The sequence below is a fragment of the Xenia sp. Carnegie-2017 genome, unplaced genomic scaffold, assembly GCF_021976095.1.
Source record: "Xenia sp. Carnegie-2017 unplaced genomic scaffold, XeniaSp_v1 HiC_scaffold_25, whole genome shotgun sequence".
In the NCBI taxonomy this organism is placed as follows: Eukaryota; Metazoa; Cnidaria; class Anthozoa; order Malacalcyonacea; family Xeniidae; genus Xenia; species Xenia sp. Carnegie-2017.
In genome coordinates, this window is record NW_025813488.1 from 3,983,087 (window position 1) to 4,003,819 (window position 20,733).

General features: G+C 34.0%; 2 protein-coding genes and 1 long non-coding RNA gene across 3 annotated transcripts; all 3 read left to right on the forward strand.

The window, feature by feature from the left end:
- Nucleotides 1-105: 105 nt before the first annotated feature.
- LOC124453469 (serine/threonine-protein kinase greatwall-like) lies at nt 106-4,503 on the forward strand. The gene is made up of 17 exons (XM_047004283.1): nt 106-258; nt 345-400; nt 686-801; nt 866-957; nt 1,036-1,128; nt 1,206-1,252; nt 1,384-1,478; nt 1,816-1,928; nt 2,020-2,170; nt 2,375-2,563; nt 2,619-2,670; nt 2,877-3,033; nt 3,143-3,260; nt 3,381-3,494; nt 3,572-3,673; nt 3,735-3,845; nt 4,253-4,503. Exons 1-17 carry the CDS (start codon nt 229-231, stop codon nt 4,318-4,320), a joined length of 1,704 nt encoding a protein of 567 aa, XP_046860239.1. The 5' UTR covers nt 106-228; the 3' UTR covers nt 4,321-4,503.
- A 33-nt stretch (nt 4,504-4,536) lies between these two features.
- LOC124452864 (dihydropyrimidinase-like) lies at nt 4,537-8,617 on the forward strand. The gene is made up of 18 exons (XM_047003492.1): nt 4,537-4,635; nt 4,910-4,998; nt 5,115-5,188; nt 5,266-5,376; nt 5,456-5,533; nt 5,657-5,743; nt 5,901-6,043; nt 6,172-6,240; nt 6,326-6,370; nt 6,486-6,718; nt 6,991-7,091; nt 7,229-7,269; nt 7,345-7,428; nt 7,515-7,601; nt 7,698-7,790; nt 7,864-7,950; nt 8,047-8,224; nt 8,347-8,617. Exons 1-18 carry the CDS (start codon nt 4,627-4,629, stop codon nt 8,433-8,435), a joined length of 1,698 nt encoding a protein of 565 aa, XP_046859448.1. The 5' UTR covers nt 4,537-4,626; the 3' UTR covers nt 8,436-8,617.
- A 118-nt stretch (nt 8,618-8,735) lies between these two features.
- Nucleotides 8,736-9,665, forward strand: LOC124452873. The gene is made up of 2 exons (XR_006950902.1): nt 8,736-9,002; nt 9,137-9,665. It is a non-coding gene; the product is annotated as an uncharacterized LOC124452873 (long non-coding RNA).
- Nucleotides 9,666-20,733: the final 11,068 nt, after the last annotated feature.

The window sequence follows — 20,733 nt, forward strand, 5'->3', positions numbered from 1 at the left end:
CACTCTATAATAGATAATTTACCTTTAATTAGTCTATAAATAGCGTACGTCATGGCGTATGTCATTGATTACGTCGTTTAAAAACGTCATTGGGAAAGTGTAAACATTCAGTACTTTTGCACAGCGGTGTATACCATTGAAGGCGAAAAATTCGAAATTTTAAACAATCTTTGCATTGAAAACAAAATTATCGTTAGGAATTGTCTTAATTTTTCTTTCATTTTAACAATGACGATGTCTATGGACTCCTCTGTCAAGGTTCAACATGTGTATAAATGCTTTCTTTAGTTTGCTGTTTGTTAGCTGATTGTGTCAAATATTTGTTCATGTTCATGATTTTTTAGCTACCTGAAATTGAAGATTTTGATGTTATCAAGCCAATAAGTCGTGGAGCATTTGGGTGAGATATATATGCTGCATTCAACGAAAAATTAATACTTTGTTTACAGTATATAGATAAAGTATAATAAGTTGAAACATAATTTGTCCCCAAGAATAACGTTATACTGAGAAATTGTATTTTGTATGAAAATGGTTTTGCACTGAAATGACTGACTTAGGAAAGCATGAGTAGAGGCTTGAAGATTACTTATCTAGTAATGAGAGATAGTACTTGTGCAGCAAAGGTAATTGTGATGAAAAATGATGATAATAATTATGCAAATTTTTGTTATTGTATATGAAGTAAAGTCTTTTTGGGAAGAAAAAAGGATGAAAACACTGATGTAAATTCAGCAAAACTCTATGCTATAAAAATGATGAAGAAAACTGAACTTGTCAAGAAGAATATGATAGAACAAGGTAGTAAAAATTTTTTAAGATGCAATTGTTTTCTTCAACTTAAAAAATGACACTTTTTTTGTAGCTGTTGCAGAAAGAGATGCCCTTGCTTTATCTAAAAGTCCTTATATTGTACATCTCTTTTATTCATTTCAATCAAAGGACCAAATATATCTGGTGTGTTATATTTTATCACAATGTATGTGATCTTCATTTTGATGTGTAGAACTTTTATATTCCTTCTCATCTTTTTAGGTAATGGAATATCTCATTGGTGGAGATCTTAAATCTTTGTTATACAGTATGGGCTATTTTGATGAACAAATGGCCCGATTATATATAGCGCAGGTTCTCATTTTTATTATCATTTTTATAAGATACTGATCTTTTATTCACTTTTTTTATGCATTTTCAAAACTTTTTAGGTTGCCCTTGCTTTACAATATCTTCATAATCATGGAATCATACATCGGTAATGTAACTTTCTTCCGTCTTCACTTTATTAAAATGTATATTATAAACTTTCTTCATGTATATTATAGTAAAGGAACAATCTTTAATTGTTTTGTTCAACTATCAGAATTTACTGTTTGACTTCTTCAGAGATATAAAGCCTGACAACATGCTTGTCTCAAATGAAGGACGAATAAAACTCACAGACTTTGGACTTTCAAAGCTGGACCTTGAAAGAAACAAAAGTAATTGAAGCAGTTTGCTGTTTGAGGGTCTCCATTCTCTGTGTATGTTAACTTAAGGAGAGGGCCCAACTTTCTCTTTATGCTGACTGAAAGAGAGTGCCCCAACTTTCTTTGTTTGCTCATTGAAGGATGGAGATCTTCCTACATTTCATTTGCCTTTGTCACTGAAGGATTTTTGGGTTCTGTCTGCTTGTTGGGTATACTAGGGAAATTTGTATTGACGACGACAGTGTTTTTGGTTAATTTTTAGGTTGAAATATCCTTTAAATATTTCGTAGTGTGAATTTTTTATAGTGTTTCTAGTTGATATTTTTTTGTTATTTTTTTTTATTTATAGAACTAACAGTGATGGATGCAAGGAAAACTCCATCATGTAAACATTACACGTCATCACCTGAATACTGGAGAACACCTGGACAAATTGCGTCACTAAAAACAGATTTTACTTTTGTATGCTCTCTTTGTACTCTAAGTGTAGTTGACAGATTGTCAACTTTTAATATTTTTGCCATAATACAACAGCATACTGTGTTTCTTCTAGTCAATTCCAAAGCTACTAAAACCAAGAACTCAGATGCTTTCTCGTATACTCTCAGAGGAGTGCGAAGAAACTTTAGAGTCCCCATATGTTTTTGCCACTCCTAAACTAAAGCACAGAAGATCCTCTTCTTCAGCTGTGTTCCATACCCCAGGTATGAAACATCAGAGAAACACATTAATGACAATACCTCTGAATCTTGCAAGTTTCCGTGAAAAGTTCGATATGCATTAATTCATTGAACGTGAAATCTTCTTTTGTTGCAGATTTAGAGTCAATACAATAAAAAATGTAATATAATTTATGTTGAATAACTTGTTCTACTACCTAGTAGCTATCATCTTTTTATTGTGTTAAGAACGGAAGGGTCAACATTCTGATGAGGACGAACAAGAACGCTCTCCTAAACGCCGTAGAACGAGTCGATCAGGGTTAACATGTGAGATGCAGTTATTTCAGTTGAACAAATGCAAAGATGTGAATGAGAAAGTTGCTCCACGTGTTAGCACTGCAACTGATGACGTCAGCGTTATGGGGAGACAAGAAAGCTAGGACAGCATCATCGTCTCAGAAAACGACCAATTCTGGCGTTTGGGATAAAGATAAATCAATGGAGAGCAGTCCATTGAGCAGAAACTTTGACGATGCATCTCAGTCTTTCAGCACGTCACCAAATGTTTTTTATTCTTGTGCAAGTCATTTGAATAGTCTTTCTAAAGTTGACTTGTCGCGCACGACCCAAGAAAACAGTCAAAGGACTGTTTCATCTTCCTTATACTTCACACCTTTATCATCGTTTATTCCGCAAAATAAGCAGAATTTAGCCCACGACAGTCTAGTGGATACTGCAGAAAATGAAGGCGTTTGTTCAAGATTTTTCAAACACCAAATGTAAATCCCACGAAGCATTATCAAACTGCTTCCGCGTCAAGAATAAAATTTCGATCACCATTGACGTTAGCATGTGATGATACCGGACGATGTTCCTACACAACACCTCGTCGACGTCGTGATCACGTGAGTTTACGGCTGGATCACGTGTTTTAGAGATTTATATTATAGCTTTACTAGAGATTTTTTATCATAGGATAGTATATCCTTTTCAAAATATTCTAATATTGTTTAGATGACTCCACTACGAACACCAAAGTCATGTACACGAGGTCCTATACCTAATCCTCGACAAAGAATAGTGGGAACACCTGACTATTTAGCTCCGGAAGTTTTACTTATGCAAGATCATGGTATTATTATTCTAGTAGCAAATCTAGAGGATTTTTACTGAGTTATGGAAGAAAACTTTTTCATATGATGAATTTCATCTTAGTTTTCATAACAGTGTAAAATATAAATTTCTTCCTTAGATGCTGGCGTTGACTGGTGGGCTCTTGGTGTGTGCTTATATGAATTCCTGACTGGTATTCCTCCCTTTTCTGACGAAACTCCTGAGCTGATTTTCAAACACATTATTAACATAGGTAATTTCAATGTGTGGAACGACATCGAAATTGTTGTACGTGGTATCAAACATTTAATATATATTGTTGTATTTTAGAATATCTTCTTCCTGAAGGAGAGGAAGCCTTGTCTAATGTTGCTGAAAGTGCAATTGCAAGTATTCTTGTTAAAGATCCTTCTAAAAGACCTAAAGCAGAAGGTTTGTCTATTTATTGACATGTTAATGTTGTGACGTGTAACTGAGATGTTGCTTATTATAGAGATAAAAAAGCTGTCATTTTTTTCTGTATTTGAATGGTCAAAAATTGATGGGTATCCAGCGCCTTTTCTTCCTCATCCTGATGATGATTTGGATACATTTTATTTTGAAGGTATGACTGAATATATTAATGTAATTTAATGACCAAGAACAACGATAGTTTTTAATGTTAACCGTTCGTTCAAAAAAATACAACGAGAAGAGTCTTTATACTACCTAAGATAACGTGTCAGTGTAGGTAGTTATAAATGAACAACAGAGAAAAAGAACAGTCCTCACACAACCTAAAATGACATAACATGTGACACTATAGGGAACAAAGACCATGCATAGAACAAGAATAGTGTTCACTTTCATATTTTTGTGTCATAGAACATTCTTTTTAATATTCAATGGGCTTTACTAAAAATATGCTATAGCACATTTTATAGGATTCTATACTCGACAGAACATTTTCGTGTGAGAACGTACGTTAATCAGCATATACAAATTTTACCATTTGATATTGGTGTATTTTAGCAAGAAATTCTGCTCAAAATATTCATATGTCGTCGTTTGCGAATGACAAACAAGATATTGTTACCTGAAAAGACGTTTGACAGAACGAACATAACTCATTATTTATTTATCATCATCTTAATTGTTGCTTGGGAAATTAATGTTCTATAATATCTTTGGATTAAAATTATTAAAAGCCACACAAAAGATTGTAATATAATTGACAATGTAAAGAAATAGAATTAATTTTAGTATAAATTATGCAACTTTTATGAATTTTGACGTTTGATTTACATATATAAATATAACACGTGGATTTTTGAACATTTTACCAGTCGCCATGAACCACTCCTAGAAAGATTATTGATTTCACTTTTTATACTTAAAACTCCGTGATGATGGTGGTATGTGTGTTATCTTATTATTATTTAATTGGTTGTTCTTGATTAACAATTTGAGAGCTGTTTGTTATGGTACTCAAATACCATAGTATACATGTAAATGTTGTACTTGTAAACTCTGAACGCCAAATTTTAGTATCTCTGACGATACCAGCCAACGTTGTGTGATTTCTTAAGTAGAAAAAATGACACGGCAAAGCGCACATCAGATTTACTGAGATTATCTTGAGGTGTTACTGCAATGATTATTGATCATCTTTCGTTGGGTTATTTTTAGCACAAACGCGTGTTTATTAAAGGTGGAACAGTTGTTAACCATGATTGTATGTTTGATGCTGATGTCTTCATTGAAGATGGTATCATAAAGTAAGATGTAAACATAATTAATCTTAATTTGATGAGAAATATTTTGTAGCATGTTTTGTGTTGTATATTGATACTTATAAGGTTTTTGTACTTAATGGATGTTAATACAACTGTAGAGATGTTGGTGAATCACTTGTGGTGCCTGGTGGAGCAAAGGTTATTGATGCTCATAAGAAATATGTTATGCCTGGTAAACTTAACCACAATGCTTTTATATTGACATAAATAATTAACCTCTTCTTAAAACTTATTTTTGGTGATGTTAAGGTGGCATTGATACACATACACACATGCAGTTGCCTTTTATGGGAACTGTTGCTGTGGATGATTTTTATTATGGTACTCGTGCAGCTCTCATTGGAGGAACAACTATGATAAGTAAGACAAAATTTTAATATTTGATTATAAAATTCACTGTGTAGTTTAATCATTTATTGTGGAATTATTTGTTTTTTAGTTGATTTTGTGATTCCCATGAAAGGGGAATCATTACTTGCTGCTTATGATAAATGGAGAAAGTGGGCAGATGAAAAAGGTCTCCCAAATTATTGTATTGACAAATGCTTTCTTCAACTTTTTTAGATTTCATCTGTTTGGTGCATGACTATAATTTTGAAAAAATGAACTGATGATTAAAAGATATATTATTTTCATGTAGTTGTGTGTGATTACTCATTCCATGTAGCAGTTACATGGTGGGATGAAAGTGTTGGCAAAGAGATGGAAGTGCTTTGCAAAGAACGAGGTAAATAAACATTGACTTTCAAGAAAATGTTTGTGATTTTTCCATTAATAATTGATATATGATTTTATAATTCCAACAACTATAATATTACGATATGTTGCATATATTATTAAGTCATTTCAGTCAATCAAATTTTATTGTTAATATGATGCTTTAGGAGTGAACTCGTTCAAGACATTTATGGCTTATAAAGATGTAATGATGACAACAGATGAGGAAATGTATCACATTTATTCAAAATGTAAAGACTTAGGTGCTTTAGCAATGGTTCATGCTGAAAATGGTGATTTGATCCATGAGGTTTGAATTTGTTATCTGTTACAGTTTATTATATCCATGCTTGATATTATGCATTCAGTGAAGATGGACCTGTTGTTTAGAATGTGTAGAAAGGACTGTATAATATCTTGCTTTGTTTTTATTTTTAGGGTTCAAAGAAGATGATTTCTTTGGGAATCACTGGACCAGAAGGTCATGAAATGTGCCGTCCAGAATGGGTATGTCATTTTCAAGACATATACACAAAAGATGGCACTTTTAACCAGTATTTAGCACTAGAAATTCAATAATGTTTTATCTTAGGTTGAAGCTGAAGCAACTCTTAGAGCAATTACTATTGCCAGTCAGGTACAATTTTCTCTGTCTAATAAATATGTTTCCTTATCTATTGTCATCCATAAATATCCATAATGGTCTACAATTATCTTCATATATAAATATAACTTTATACCATCCCCATTAGGTCAATTGTCCAATATATATTGTTCATGTAATGAGCAAAAGCAGTGCCAATGTTATAGCAGATGCTCGTAGACGTGGTTGTGTTGTCTTTGGTGAACCAATAGCTGCAGGACTCGGTGCTAATGGTACAAACTATTGGCATAAATGTTGGCGACATGCAGCTGCACATGTTATGGGTCCACCATTACGTCCCGATTTATCAACACCTGATCATTTAATGGATCTTCTAGCCAAGTATGATGTCATGTATCACAGTATTTATGTTGTTATTTTCTTAATGGAACTCAGATTAGTATTTGGTGATAATTTACCTCCTTGTAAAATAGCTTAGAGTTGATTGAACTCATAAATCATGTCAATACTAGTTAAGATTTCTTGCTGAATGCTAACTAAATAAAAAAGAAGTAGCCTTTACTGAAGCTAAAGGTGTTCTATTGTTATGAACTAGAAGAACTGGCCTAAGATAATTTGTTATTTTGATAGACCAGTTTTTCCTTTTATTTCAGTGGTGATCTTCAGTGTACTGGAACAGACAACTGCACATTTAGCACAAATCAAAAAGCTCTTGGTAAAGACGACTTTCGTAAAATACCAAATGGAGTAAATGGTGAGTTGTCTACATGTAAATATTGACCATCGCTCTTGTTTTTATGTCCAAATTGCAATGTCTATGTTTTCTTTCTATTTTTTCCAATCTTGTATAACATTCTTTTCTCAGCTGCTTCAAATAATTTTTTCGTTCAGGTGTGGAGGATAGAATGTCGGTAATATGGGAGAAAGGAGTGGTGAGATAATTTTTTCTTGATTTCCTTTTTACTGTCTGCAAACTTCTAGTTCTCATCATTAATTATATCATTTAGCATGCTGGTAAAATGGATCCATGTAGATTTGTTGCAGTAACAAGCACAGAAGCAGCAAAAATCTATAACATTTATCCCAGAAAGGTTAGTAAATTAAAAAATGTTAGGTTTTGATGTGTGCTGATATGATGTTTCAGCGCTTAGAAATTGATAAACTTTACTGATTTTAGGGTCGCATAGCGAAGGGTTCAGATGGTGATGTGATTGTGTGGGATCCTCATGAGAGTCGTGTTATATCAGCTAAGACTCATCATCAGGCATGGGAAATTGACTTGTTATGTGATGCACATTAAATTCCCTTGTATTTAGTTTGCTTTGTCTTTAACGATACATTTTTTGCGTGTTTTTTTTAGATGGTAGATTTCAATATCTTCGAGGGCCTCGAGTGTCATGGTGTATGTAAAGTTACAATCTCACGGGGTGAAGTTTTATATGAAAATGGAGAGGTTATTTTTAACCAATATTTTCTCCTTCAACAAGTCAGATTTAACATATACGTAGTTTTGTTTTTCCCGACAGTTAAACGTCGTAAGAGGTAATGGCAAGTTCATCCCCAATCCAGTATTTTCAAATTACGTTTACAAAACTGTACAACAAAGAGATAAGGTAATTTTAATGATAGAATAACTTCATCCTTATGAACTGTTTTTTCTGGAAATTCATTAACTTGAAAAAAACTTCAACTAAAAAATAATTGTTAAGGTTTGGGTTCCCAAGAAGGTAGAACGTGAACCTTATACGGGCGAAGTGATTCAGATTAAACTGGATGATATACCTCAAACTACCATCTCACCAGAACAATACTCAAAGAAAGCAAGAAAGGAGAAAGTTCAACGTTCAGGACACAGAGATCTACATTCATCTGGTTTCTCATTGGCTGGTTAGTACACCCAATAACTCTTCATGTACTTTAAAAATAGTAAAACTTGGTGTAAATATGGGAGTATTTCTGTCGTTGTTAGTGCATCCCAGGGATGTTCATTTAAGGCTACTTTTCTTTAGGTGAGCAAGTTGATGATGATCAGCCTTTCCGACCTTCATCTCGAATACACAAACCTCCGGGTGGCGGATCTTCTTTTTCTCTTCGTTAAACCATGTTTATAACAGTTGACAAAACTTATTAATCAAATTTATTCATCAATTTTGAACAACAAGTTTTCTCAACTTTTATAAACTTATCAAATGCCAACCTATTGACTCTTCACAATCTTTTTTTGTAATTCAATAATTTTGTACTCAATTATTCAAAGATATAAAAAAAATTAACGAAGTATCGTGCTTGTAAATTGCTATTCCGTTGATAGAGAAGGGCATGCCCCCCCTGGACATAAAGGTAGACATAATGGTAGACTAGCGTAGACTAAATATAGTGTCGACTATGTAGGGTATCTACTATGATGGGGGGTGGTGGGGCGCAACTATGTAGAGTGTCTTCTGAATAGGATATCGACTAGGGTATTTTTGTCTCTACCTTAGTGTCTACCTTTATGTCAACATTTTTGTTTACCATTATTATCTACCTTTGTGTCTACCTTCGTTTCTAACTTTATGTCTCCGTTTGTATGTGTACCTTTGTGTCTACCTTTGTTTCTACTTTATGTGTGGTATTCTTCTTGATCTATTTGGCCCTACACAGTTTACTTTCTTAAATTCTTGAGGTGAATTCTTCTTTATGTTTTTATTTCTAAGCAAACCTTGATTAAAAATGATCTAGCAATGCAATGTAACAAAATTAATCATCCAAGTCATTTCATTCATTATTTCGATTTAATACAATAATTTTTTCTCGCAGGTTTGTCATGTAACTGAGAATAAGTGTAAAGATCTCAAGCTATTTGTGATCGAGAAGCAAACAATGCTTATCTTGTTGATGCCCAACAGTTACATCTTCACTGATGCAAATTTCTCCTATCTCAACACGATATTGGATTGTGAAGGACAAACTAGTATCAAACTAACTTTATGATCCAACTGTTTTGCTCCTCAAAATTAGTGACTGAAAAAGGAGAAAAATGCCTGATATGTTTTAGAGTCAATTTTCAATTCCAGTGAAGTAAGTGAAAGTCAATTTATTAGTCACGTGATTACCTAATTAAATATTACATCGTTATACAAATCGACCATAAAACTTTCATATGTTCTCTTTATTATTCCATTACATCACATTTTAACTTCATTCATGTATCATAAGGTAAACATAAGGTAAATACATTGACCATCATCAAAAAAATGATATGTAAAAATGTGAACAAGTCAACTGATAAGCAAGAACTACTATTTTTTGTGTTCTCTGTGAATAAAGATGGTTACTTTACGTAAAATTGTATTTTAATTTCATGAAATAATTTTTGTTGCAGTTTGTCATTGATATTCACTTCATGTTCATGTCTTGTATTAGCCAGTTCTTTGTCGTTCTTAAATAGCATCAATTTTGTTTTCTTAGGGTCAGCTTTAACCCATACTTCTCTAAGCTTTTTTTAGCCACTTCAAGAATCAAGGTAATAGTTCTTAAAGTAAAATTCCTTTCCTGTGGTTAACCTCTTTTAGTCGCCTCTTACGACACGCAGAGGATACGTTGGGTCTATTCTTAAACGCCGGAGCCCACACGGCATGCGTAATGTTCTCTTTTTGTGTATACAGCCTTGTAATTCTTACAGTGTGTGAAGCTTTCATTCATAGAGTTTTCTTGGCATTATCATTCCTTTATTGATACATATATTTACCAAAAGAAAAAACGAAGTTTTTTAACCACGTGATGCAACAAATGAATACGTCATTTCTTGCACAAATAATACCTTAAAAATTTAAAAACAAACATTATTACACAGCAATAAATATTTTACATTTTCTAAATAACTACATTCATACAGTTGTACATGGTAAAAAATTTTTTTACCTTGATTTTCCAAGATGAATTAACATGATCCATAGTTTAAAGAAAGTAAATTATTCTTCTTTCAGCTGGCGGTTTTCGAGTGGACTGGGAATTTAACCCAATAACCATGCAAACCCTTCATGTTTCCTGTAGGTCCCAAACATGGCCACCCTTTTTTGTTTTTGGGAATATTCGAGAGAATACTTATTGAGGGAAACCGGCGATACGCCGGAGGAAAACCCTCAAGAAAACGTTGGTTGTATGCTTAGGATCACCTTGTCTATTTTTTTAAATGTTATCTTTACAAAAGTCATGTTTACATTCATAAGTCCTTAGTTATGTTTACAACAATATGTAGACTGCCTCTATCTTTACAAAGTTGTTGAAAGAGGTGATCAAAGCAACATACATCCTTGTAAAAATTGTCTTTTAAAAATGAACCGAATCCGCCAAACACTGCCATTTTTTAAGTCGCTTTTGACTTTTCCGGGGTTTTTTTTGCGTATGCGCAGCCTTAGCTAACTCTGTCGATCAGTGGCATGAAATAACCGATTTTAACATTTAACTAATATCTATAAAATAAAATAAATCAAAGCAAACCTTTCCACGATGAGACGACCTGCGACGATGAGACACCTGCAAAGCGACATTAGTACCCGAGCCGAATTGGAACCTAATGGATGGGGAACCGCTTCCCTGGGCCCTTATACATTACCAAACGGCGTGCCAGCCAATCCTTCTTGTGTCCAACACTCGATCACCTAGGCACCAGTTTGGCACCGTTTACAATTATTTCTACCTACATCTACTCTTAATGTATCGCCGATTAGTTCGTCTCGTTATCAAATCATCTTTCTTCAGCAAATCGATGAAGATGTTAGTCTTGATTTTGAGACGAGCATGCCACTGTCATAACATTGATTTTGATATTCAAAAGCAATGCCAGAGTATCATGCACCTAATCTGTTTCGTTGTATATAAGACGATTGTTTGTTTTTTCACGACAGATATAGTCATCTTGATGATGCAGGTCATTTTTAGCCACAAACATTTTTAAACACTTAAAGTTGTTCCTTTTGTGCCGCATTCATTGACACTAAGCTTTTTTTTGTTTAGCATGGTTGAAAAGTTTATCTTAAACCGCTAATAAAACGAATCGTGGAAATTGAAGGAGCATCATCAAGCAAGAATATTTCAGGCATTTATAATTTAATTTAAATTTAATTTAATTTATGTCATGCAGCTGCTTGCAATGCCGAAATTTGCCGAATTTTGCTTTGCTGTTTTCTGCCATGTTTTGTATTTTGCCATGTTTTCGATTCCGCCATGTTTTGGATTCTGCCATATTTTTGACCGTTTTTTTTGTGATCGTATCGCACTTTTATTCAGGCATTCAGACTTTTAATGTTTAGTTATGCTTTTAGTTTTCATGTTGAATTTGAAATATTCATGCGCACGACCAAAATTCAAAGAAACCCATGCTTATTTCTTTGAACCTAGCATCGTGTATCCTGGTGATCAAAAAATGAAATTCTGTTTCATCAACTGTAAACATGCTCTGACTATCAGACATTAATAGAAGCTCTTGAATGACGACATCCTTATTTTGTACGATAGCTTGGCAAAAGCTCTCGTGCAGTTCAAGATGTTACGTCATTTTCAGAGAAATGTTCGCACTGAAGTGCACTTTGTCGTGCTCCAAAACAAGAAAACCGAAATAAAAATATTTAAACACTAACAGGAATCAAGAGAACGACTAACTTTGTATTTCACCTCAGTCAGTGTTCAATTGTAATCATGTTAATGTTGATCACCAGGATTTTAATAAAATGTAAACCATTGTACCTTTATCATCATGATTTGTACAACCTTAACGTCATCCTTGACAATGATGGCATAATCCAAGATATCCACATTGTTTTCGCGACATGACGACTTTGTCCACGATATCCACGATATAATCCACGATATCCACAATATAATCCACGATATGTTCTGCATAATGTCCATAGTGTAGTCCAATTTGTGCATAATATTGTTCGTAATATCGATGATGTATTCATCAACTTGATATGATAGTGGAATCTTTGAAAAAATAAAATGTCTTTTATGAGGAAAAAATCAACACGCCCGTTTGTGAAACTATTTTTTACATCAAAGTAAAGGGTTTTGGAAGATAAACTAAAAAACAGGCAGTTTCATTTTAAGGAAGGTCTCTCAAAAATCGTACTTGCCTTATGTAAAGTAGTTAAAGTAAGAGTTACGAACAGTTAAACACATACCTTTGAGATGGATGTTGAAAACAGTCAAATGCTTTCCAAAACGCTCAGCGATGATAAAGGCGCTACAATTCCATTGGAATCTCCATGCTGCATTTGAACCACAATTGATTTATTCCAAGTAGAGTATTTTTTTCCCTCGACGAGCTTAACGTTCCCAGCAGCATGCAGTTTGACACAAAAATTGATTAAGAAAGTGTTCAAACTTCTATGATGTTAAGACACGAGATTGCACCAAGAACAAAATACCAGCTGAAACATTTTGTGCACGAGCGTTGATTTCATTAAAGATAGTGTTTGACTCATATTTTCTCTCAAAAGTTCGTACTTGATGCGACTTAGAAACCAGGATTTGTTCTGCTGTTTGATATTTTGACGTGATCAATTTTTCACTTGAGCCAACACGAGCATTGTTTTGGATTTACTTGTGCACATTACAGTAAAAATATTGAATATAAAACCAAAATATGTACCGGCGTGTTTCAGTTCAGGTTATTTCAAATAGCCTCAATTCTTATGTATTTCTCTTCAGTGTTCAAAGCATGTATTTTATGCTTGACATTAATATATTTGTCATGCTCAAGCTCTTTATACAATACGTATATTTAGATGGAACAAAATACTATTGTTATGCACAAAATCTTCAGACTAACGAAACGATATTGGCAATACACAACACTTTATCCACCAGTTAAAGAAAGCAATTAGGGGTAAAACTTTATGCAAACTATTTACAAATAATTTTATAAAGCTAATTTTTTTGTTATTTGCATTACTCCTTCTCTTTGTCGTGTCTTTATAGATCTTTAAACTTGTTTAGAATGGCCGTTTTTTCTTCTTCCCTTCTTTATTCGTCTGTGTGAAGATGCAGTGTTCCCGAAACGTTAAGGTAATCCGGCAAATGAAAACGCGCTGCGCTAGCTTGGAAGATGCATTGATGTAACCCAGCAAATGAAGATGCTTTGGCTTGGATGAAATACATTGATGTAACCCAGCAAAGAAAGATGCAAGAGCATCTTTCTTTGCTGGGTTACATCAATATGTTTCTTTGGGTTACATCAAACCCAAGAGCCGTTGAAGTAAACCGGTAAACAAAGATTCGCTGTGCGCTGCTTTCCAAGAAATGTTGAGGTAACCCGGCTAAATAGGATGCTGCGCTTAAAAAACCCTTGATGCAAGGTGTTTAAATGAAGGTGTTTTTCTATGTCAATGTAGCAACCATGATTGATCCAGTTTCTTATTTCCCTATTGAAAATTCATCTTTGATCCAAGAAAATTTCAACAAAATTTTCTTGGAAATTTGTTGTATACCTTGATATTCCACGTAAGATCTTGCTTTCATCTATTTGGCTTTTGTTTCTAGTCTATCTAGCATTTCTGGTACAGTTTATTTACAATATTATATTATTTATTCGTTATACATCTTATTTTGAAAGGGAAATTTATCAAGGATCTACCTCTACGTCTCTATGACCACCACTGCTATACTTTCAAATTAAGGCATATTACTCAAAAGTATGATTCAATTAATGTATAATACAATCATGCAAGTTAAATGGGTTTTGCCAGTTTACCTCGCAAAACGTTATTTGAACTGAAAAACGTCGAAAAAATAAAGCCCAATCTTTAAAAAATGTTTTGTTGAAATGTGCACAAGTCGACCGATAAACAAGCGCTTCTGGTGGTTAATTTAATCCACATTGTCTTTATTTTAATTTCATAAAATAATTTTGTTGCAGTTTCTCAATGATTTTCGCTTCATGTTCATGTTTTATTATCGCCAGTTCTTCGCCGTTCTTTTAAATACCATCAATTTTGTTTCCTTAGGGTCAGCTTTAACCCATATTTCTCTAAGCTTTTTGGCCACTTCAAGAACGAAGGGAATAGTTCTTAAAGTAAAGTGCCTTTCCTGTGGTTAACCTCTTTTAGTCGCCTCTTACGACACGCAGAGGATACGTTGGGTCTATTCTTAAACGCCGGAGCCCACACGGCATGCGTAAGGTTCTCTTTTTGTGTATACGGCCTTGTGATTCTTACAGTGTGTGAAGCTTTCATTCATAGAGTTTTCTTGGCATTATCATTCCTTTATTGATACATATATTTACCAAAAGAAGAAACGAAGTTTTTTAACCACGTGATGCAGCAAATGAATACTTCATTTCTTGCACAAATAATACCTTAAAAATTTAAAAACAAACATTATTACACAGCAATAAGTATTTTACATTTTCTAAATAACTACATTCATACAGTTGTGCATGGTAAAAAATTTTTTACCTTGACTTTCCAAGATGAATTAACATGATCCATAGTTTAAAGAAAGTAAATTATTCTTCTTTCAGCTGGCGGTTTTCGAGTGGACTGGGAATTTAACCCAATAACCATGCAAACTCTTCATGTTTCATGTAGGTCCCAAACATGGCCACCCTTTTTTGTTTTTGAGAATATTCGAGAGAATACTCATTGAGGGAAACCGGCGATACGCCGGAGGAAAACCCTCAAGAAAATGTGGGATGTATGCTTATGATCACCTTGTTTATTTTTTTACCTGTTATCTTTACAAAACTCATGTTTACATTCATAAGTCCTTAGTTATGTTTACAACAATATGTAGACTGCCTCTATCTTTACAAAGTTGTCGAAAGAGGTGATGAAAGCAACATACATCCTTGTAAAAACTGTCTTTTAAAAATGAACCGAGTCCGCTACGTACTGCCATTTTTAAGTCGCTTTTGACTTCAGCGTTTTTTTGCGTATGCGCAGCCTTAGCTATAACCCTGTCGATCAGTGGCATGATTTAACTAATATCTATAAAATAAAATAAATCAAAGCAAACCTTTCCACGATGAGACGAACCTGCGACGATGAGACACCTGCAAAGCAATATCAGTACCCGAGCCGAATTGGAACCTAATGGATGGGGAACCGCTTCCCTGGGCCCTTATACATTACCAAACGGCGTGCCAACCAATCCTTCTTGTGTCCAACACTCGATCACCTAGGCACCAGTTTGGCACCGTTTACAATTATTTCTACCTACATCTACTCTTAATGTATCGCCGATTAGTTCGTCTCGCTATCAAATCATCTTTCTTCAGCAAATCGATGAAGATGTTAGACTTGATGTTGAGACGAGCATGCCACTGTCATAACATTAATTTTGATATTCAAAAGCAATGCCAGAGTATCATGCACCTATTCTGTTTTGTTTTTCACCAGACAATTTTTTTCACAACAGACATATTCATCTTGATGATACAGGTCATTCATTTTTTAGCCACAAACATTTTTAAACACTTAAAGTTGTTCCTTTTGTGCCGCATTCATTGACACTAAGCTTTTTTTTTAGCATGGTTGAAAATTTTAACTTAAAAACGAATCGTGGAAATCGAAGAGCATCATCAAGCAAGAATATTTCAGGCATTTATAATTTTATTTAAATGTTATTTACGTCATGCAGCTGCTTGCATTGCCAAAATGCCGAAGTTTGCTTTGTTGTTTTCTGCCATGTTTTGGATTCTGCCATGTTTTTGGATTCTGCCATGTTTTGGATTCTGCCATGTTTTGGATTCTGCCATGTTTTAGATTCTGCCATGTTTTTGGATTCTGCCATATTTTGGATTCTTCCATATTTTTGACCGTTTTTTTTTTGTGATCGTATCGCGCTTTTATTCAGGCATTCAGACTTTTAATGTTTAGTTATGCTTTTTAGTTTTCATGTTGGATTTGAAATATTCATGCGCACGATCAAAATTCAAGGAAACCCATGCTTATTTCCTTGAACTTAGATTAGTGTATCCTGGTGATCAAAAAATGAACTTATAAAAATAGTTCATTTCATTAACACTCAAACTATTTGACATTGTTAGAAGCCCGTAAATGATGACATCTTTATGTTGCACGATAGCTAGGTAAAAGCTCTCGTGCAGTACAATATGTGCCGTCATTTTCAGACAACTGTTTGCTCTGAAATCATCGGCGATGTTCTGCAATCATTATTTGAAATCAGTATGAAAAATGTATAAACTCTAACAGCATCAAGACAGTCAATAAGTTTAGCCATTTTTCAATTATATTCATGCTAATATTGATCACCAGGATATTAACAAAATGTAAACTATGGCACCTTTATCGTCGTCATCATTGTAGATTTCCTTTCGTCATCCATGACGTAATCTACGACATTGAAGATATAATCCACGATGTCCATTATATCCATAATATAGTGCATGATGTCGACAATGTGATCCATGATATCCATAATGTACTCCATGTTAGAATGTGATCCATGCATGATATCTGTGATGTGATCCATGATATCCATTATGTACTCCATGACATATATGATACGATCCATGATATAATCCACGGCAAGATATGTGATTTCCATGATCTATTTCATTGATCTGATGCTTCATTTCTTTACACATAAAAAATGTTTTAGAAAATGAAAACGTGCGTTGGTGAATTTTTTTTTTTGCGAAATCATTTTTTATACCAATGATAATGTATGTGAAAACATTAAAACAAGTATAAGAGAATTTTAGCATTTTTATTTCTAAAAGGTCTCTGGAAGTTGTATGTTTTTCAAGCAGCTACATTATTTTATGAACAACGTGCCTAAAATTTTAGCACATACCTGTAAGATCAAGGCTGATAACAGCCAGTTGAGTAACGTACAGCAATGATGCAGATGCCACGGTCGATAAAGTGTAAATTTCTGTGTGCGACAATATATAAACTCGCCAACGTTTTTGAAAATTTTTAGTATTCGTTCTCTGTTCTTATATTTTAAACCACAGTTGATTAATCCCAATTAGCACGTGTTGTTGAATGTAAGGCGAGTTATATCTTCCCAGCATGCAGTTTGACACAAATATTGATTTAGAAAGTGTTCAAACGAGTATGATATTTACAAAGGATTACACCAAGCCCATATTCCAGCTGATACATGACATGTACGAGCATTGTTTTCATAGATAGTAGTTTACTCCAATTCTCTTTTTCTCCGATTTAACGATGACAAAGTTCGTATGTGATGCGACACAAGCACCATTTGATGACAACTATACATGTCATTTCTGTACTTTTCATCGATGTCGACATCAATTGTTCATCTTCAGCTATTGACAGTGATTTACTTGTGCACAATACAACAGAAGTTATTGAATAGTTAACCAAAGTGTTTTTTTGACAGACGTTTATCAGTTCATGTTGGTTACTTTCGTCTCAATGAATGTACTTTATGCATGTTTATACCAGGTTTATTGGGCTAAACAATTATTTTTTATCAAGCGTAAGTAGTCATTTCATATAGTATGTACTCCAAGCTTGTACCAAGTTTATTAGGCTAAACATTAACATAATTATGCTTATGCGTTCAAAAATATATTATATTAATGAATGGAGCTATATAGTTGTCATCCATTCATTATATAAAACTTACATTGGGCTTACAACTAAAAGAAAACTTGGGAGAAGAGAAACATTATATTAGCTAAACATACAAGCTATTTACATTTGCAGGCTGAATTAAATAGCGTCATAAAATCATTTTTGACGTCTCACTTTTAGGATGAAAGTGTTCTGTAACTATTTTTCCCATTTTGCATCATTCTTCTCTTTAGCGAGTCTTCTGCGATTGGTAGATCTTACTACCAATGTCCATTTTCCTGTTTAAATATTTTTTCTTTTACTTGAGTTCTTTCTCACAAATACCAAAAAAGCAAAAGAATAAGGAAGGACGCTGCGTTCGCACAATGTGATGATGCAACCGAAAGAAGGAAGATGATTCTCCCATCATCACATCGCGCAGGCGCAGCATCTGCCTTTTTTTGGTTGCATCATCACATCGCGCAGGCGCAGCATCTGCTTTTTTTTGGTTGCATCATCACATCGCGCAAGCGCAGCATCTGCCTTTTTTTCGGTTGCATCATCTCATCGCGCAGGCGCAGCATCTGCCTTTTTTCGGTTACATCATCACATCGCGCAGGCGCAGCATCTTCCTTCTTTCGGTTGCATCATCACATTGTGCGAACGCAGCGTCCTTCCTTATTCTTTTGCTTTTTTGGTATTTGTGAGAAAGAACTCAAGTAAAAGAAAAAATATTTAAACAGGAAAATGGACATTGGTAGTAAGATCTACCTATCGCAGAAGACTCGCTAAAGAGAAGAATGATGCAAAATGGGGAAAATAGTTACAGAACACTTTCATCCTAAAAGTGAGACGTCAAAAATGATTTTATGACGCTATTTAATTCAGCCTGCAAATGTAAATAGCTTGTATGTTTAGCTAATATAATGTTTCTCTTCTCCCAAGTTTCTTGCATTTACGACATTTGCTGTCATCTTTTGTCTTTTCCTTTCATTTAATTCAGCTTTTCCCAAATAATTAATTTAACATATTAATTAATCATATAATTATAATATCTTATTCTGAGAAGAAGACTTATAAAGTTTAAGCTCAGGTGAGGAAAATTAAACTGAAAAACATCGAAAAAAAATTTTGTCTATTGCGTTTTGCAGCCGACTCCATGCAGTTTGTTTAGGCTAGACATTTCATATATTTGTCAAGCCAATATAGCCCTCAAAAACATATATATAAATAGATAAAAAAATTGCCTTTCAGTTAATATTTTAATGTAATAAAGAATTTATTCATTGTATCTTATTCTGAAAGAAAGGCTTACTAAGTGTTAGCTTGTATGGGAGGAGTTTGAACTGAAAAACGTCGAAAAATTTTATGTCATGAAAAAATATGTGCACAAGTAAATCAGTGAATAAGCTTGATTGTCCCTTTGTTCCTATGAAATTAAGTCAATTAAATATTCATCAAAAATAACGAAGAAAATCACAAAACTGCAAGACTATGGTACTGCCATCCTTTCTCAACAACGAAGATAGTTCAATACTGTACTGTTGGCCTCCATGACTTCAAATAAAGAAAAGTTGATCGGCCATTTTGTCTTATGGTAGCGAAAACTTCTATACACCATATAAATTTATTGTTTTAACTCGGTTTGAGATAACTGAACAAAAATATGAAAGCGCAAACATGCTTTCTTTCGTCAAGATTTCGAATCTCTGGTCTTTTTGTCGAATTGTTTTCATTTGAATTTTAAATTAGGCAAAACTTGTGCCCAGTCTCTATATAATTGTTCGCTGTGAAAAATTGGCGCCAAAATTTGTTCTTCCTCAACAACATGATATATATTCCCCAAGAAATTTTCGTATTTTCAGTAGAAAAACTCGGTTTTAACTTCAAATAAACGGAAAAAAAATTATTCACATCCTACCTTTAAGTATAGTCAGTCGACATTCTTCGTTTCCGTCGAGTTTGTTGGGTTTTTGGCGTTGAAATGGGACAACCGCTCGAGTTAGCTTGTCGCGCAAACTAAATGGAAGTGGTCACAACTTCGTGCTAAAAACGGAAAAATATGAGCTATTTCTTGCTTCCAAACATTCCAAAGCATTCAAGAAAGGACGAAACAAAGCAACATTGTAAAAAAGTTTGCTAAAAATATAGAAAACGGGAAATAATACGACAAACTTTCATCTTTAGCCAAGGTATGGCGAAATATAAACGGGCCAAGCAAAATTTCGTAGTTTCAGCACAAAAACTCGCTTTGAACTTCAAATAAACAAAGAAATATTTTATTCACGTCCTACCTTTGTATATTTTCAGTTGATATTCTTCATTTCCCGTCTAGTTTCTTGTTTGTTGGCGTTAAAATGGGACACCGTTTGCGATGTCTTGTCGCGCAAGCCAAATGGAAGTGGTCACAACTTCGTGCTAAAAACGGAAAAATATGAGCTATTTCTTGCTTCCAAACATTCCAAAGCATTCAAGAAAGGACGAAACAAAGCAACATTGTAAAAAAGTTTGCTAAAAATATAGAAAACGGGAAATAATACGACAAACTTTCATCTTTAGCCAAGGTATGGCGAAATATAAACGGGCCAAGCAAAATTTCGTAGTTTCAGCACAAAAACTCGCTTTGAACTTCAAATAAACAAAGAAATATTTTATTCACGTCCTACCTTTGTATATTTTCAGTTGATATTCTTCATTTTCCGTCCAGTTTCTTGTTTGTTGGCGTTAAAATGGGACACCGTTTGCGATATCTTGTCGCGCAAGCCAAATGGAAGTGGTCACAACTTCGTGCTAAAAACGGAAAAATATGAGCTATTTTTTGCTTCCAAACATTCCAAAGCATTCAAGAAAGGACGAAACAAA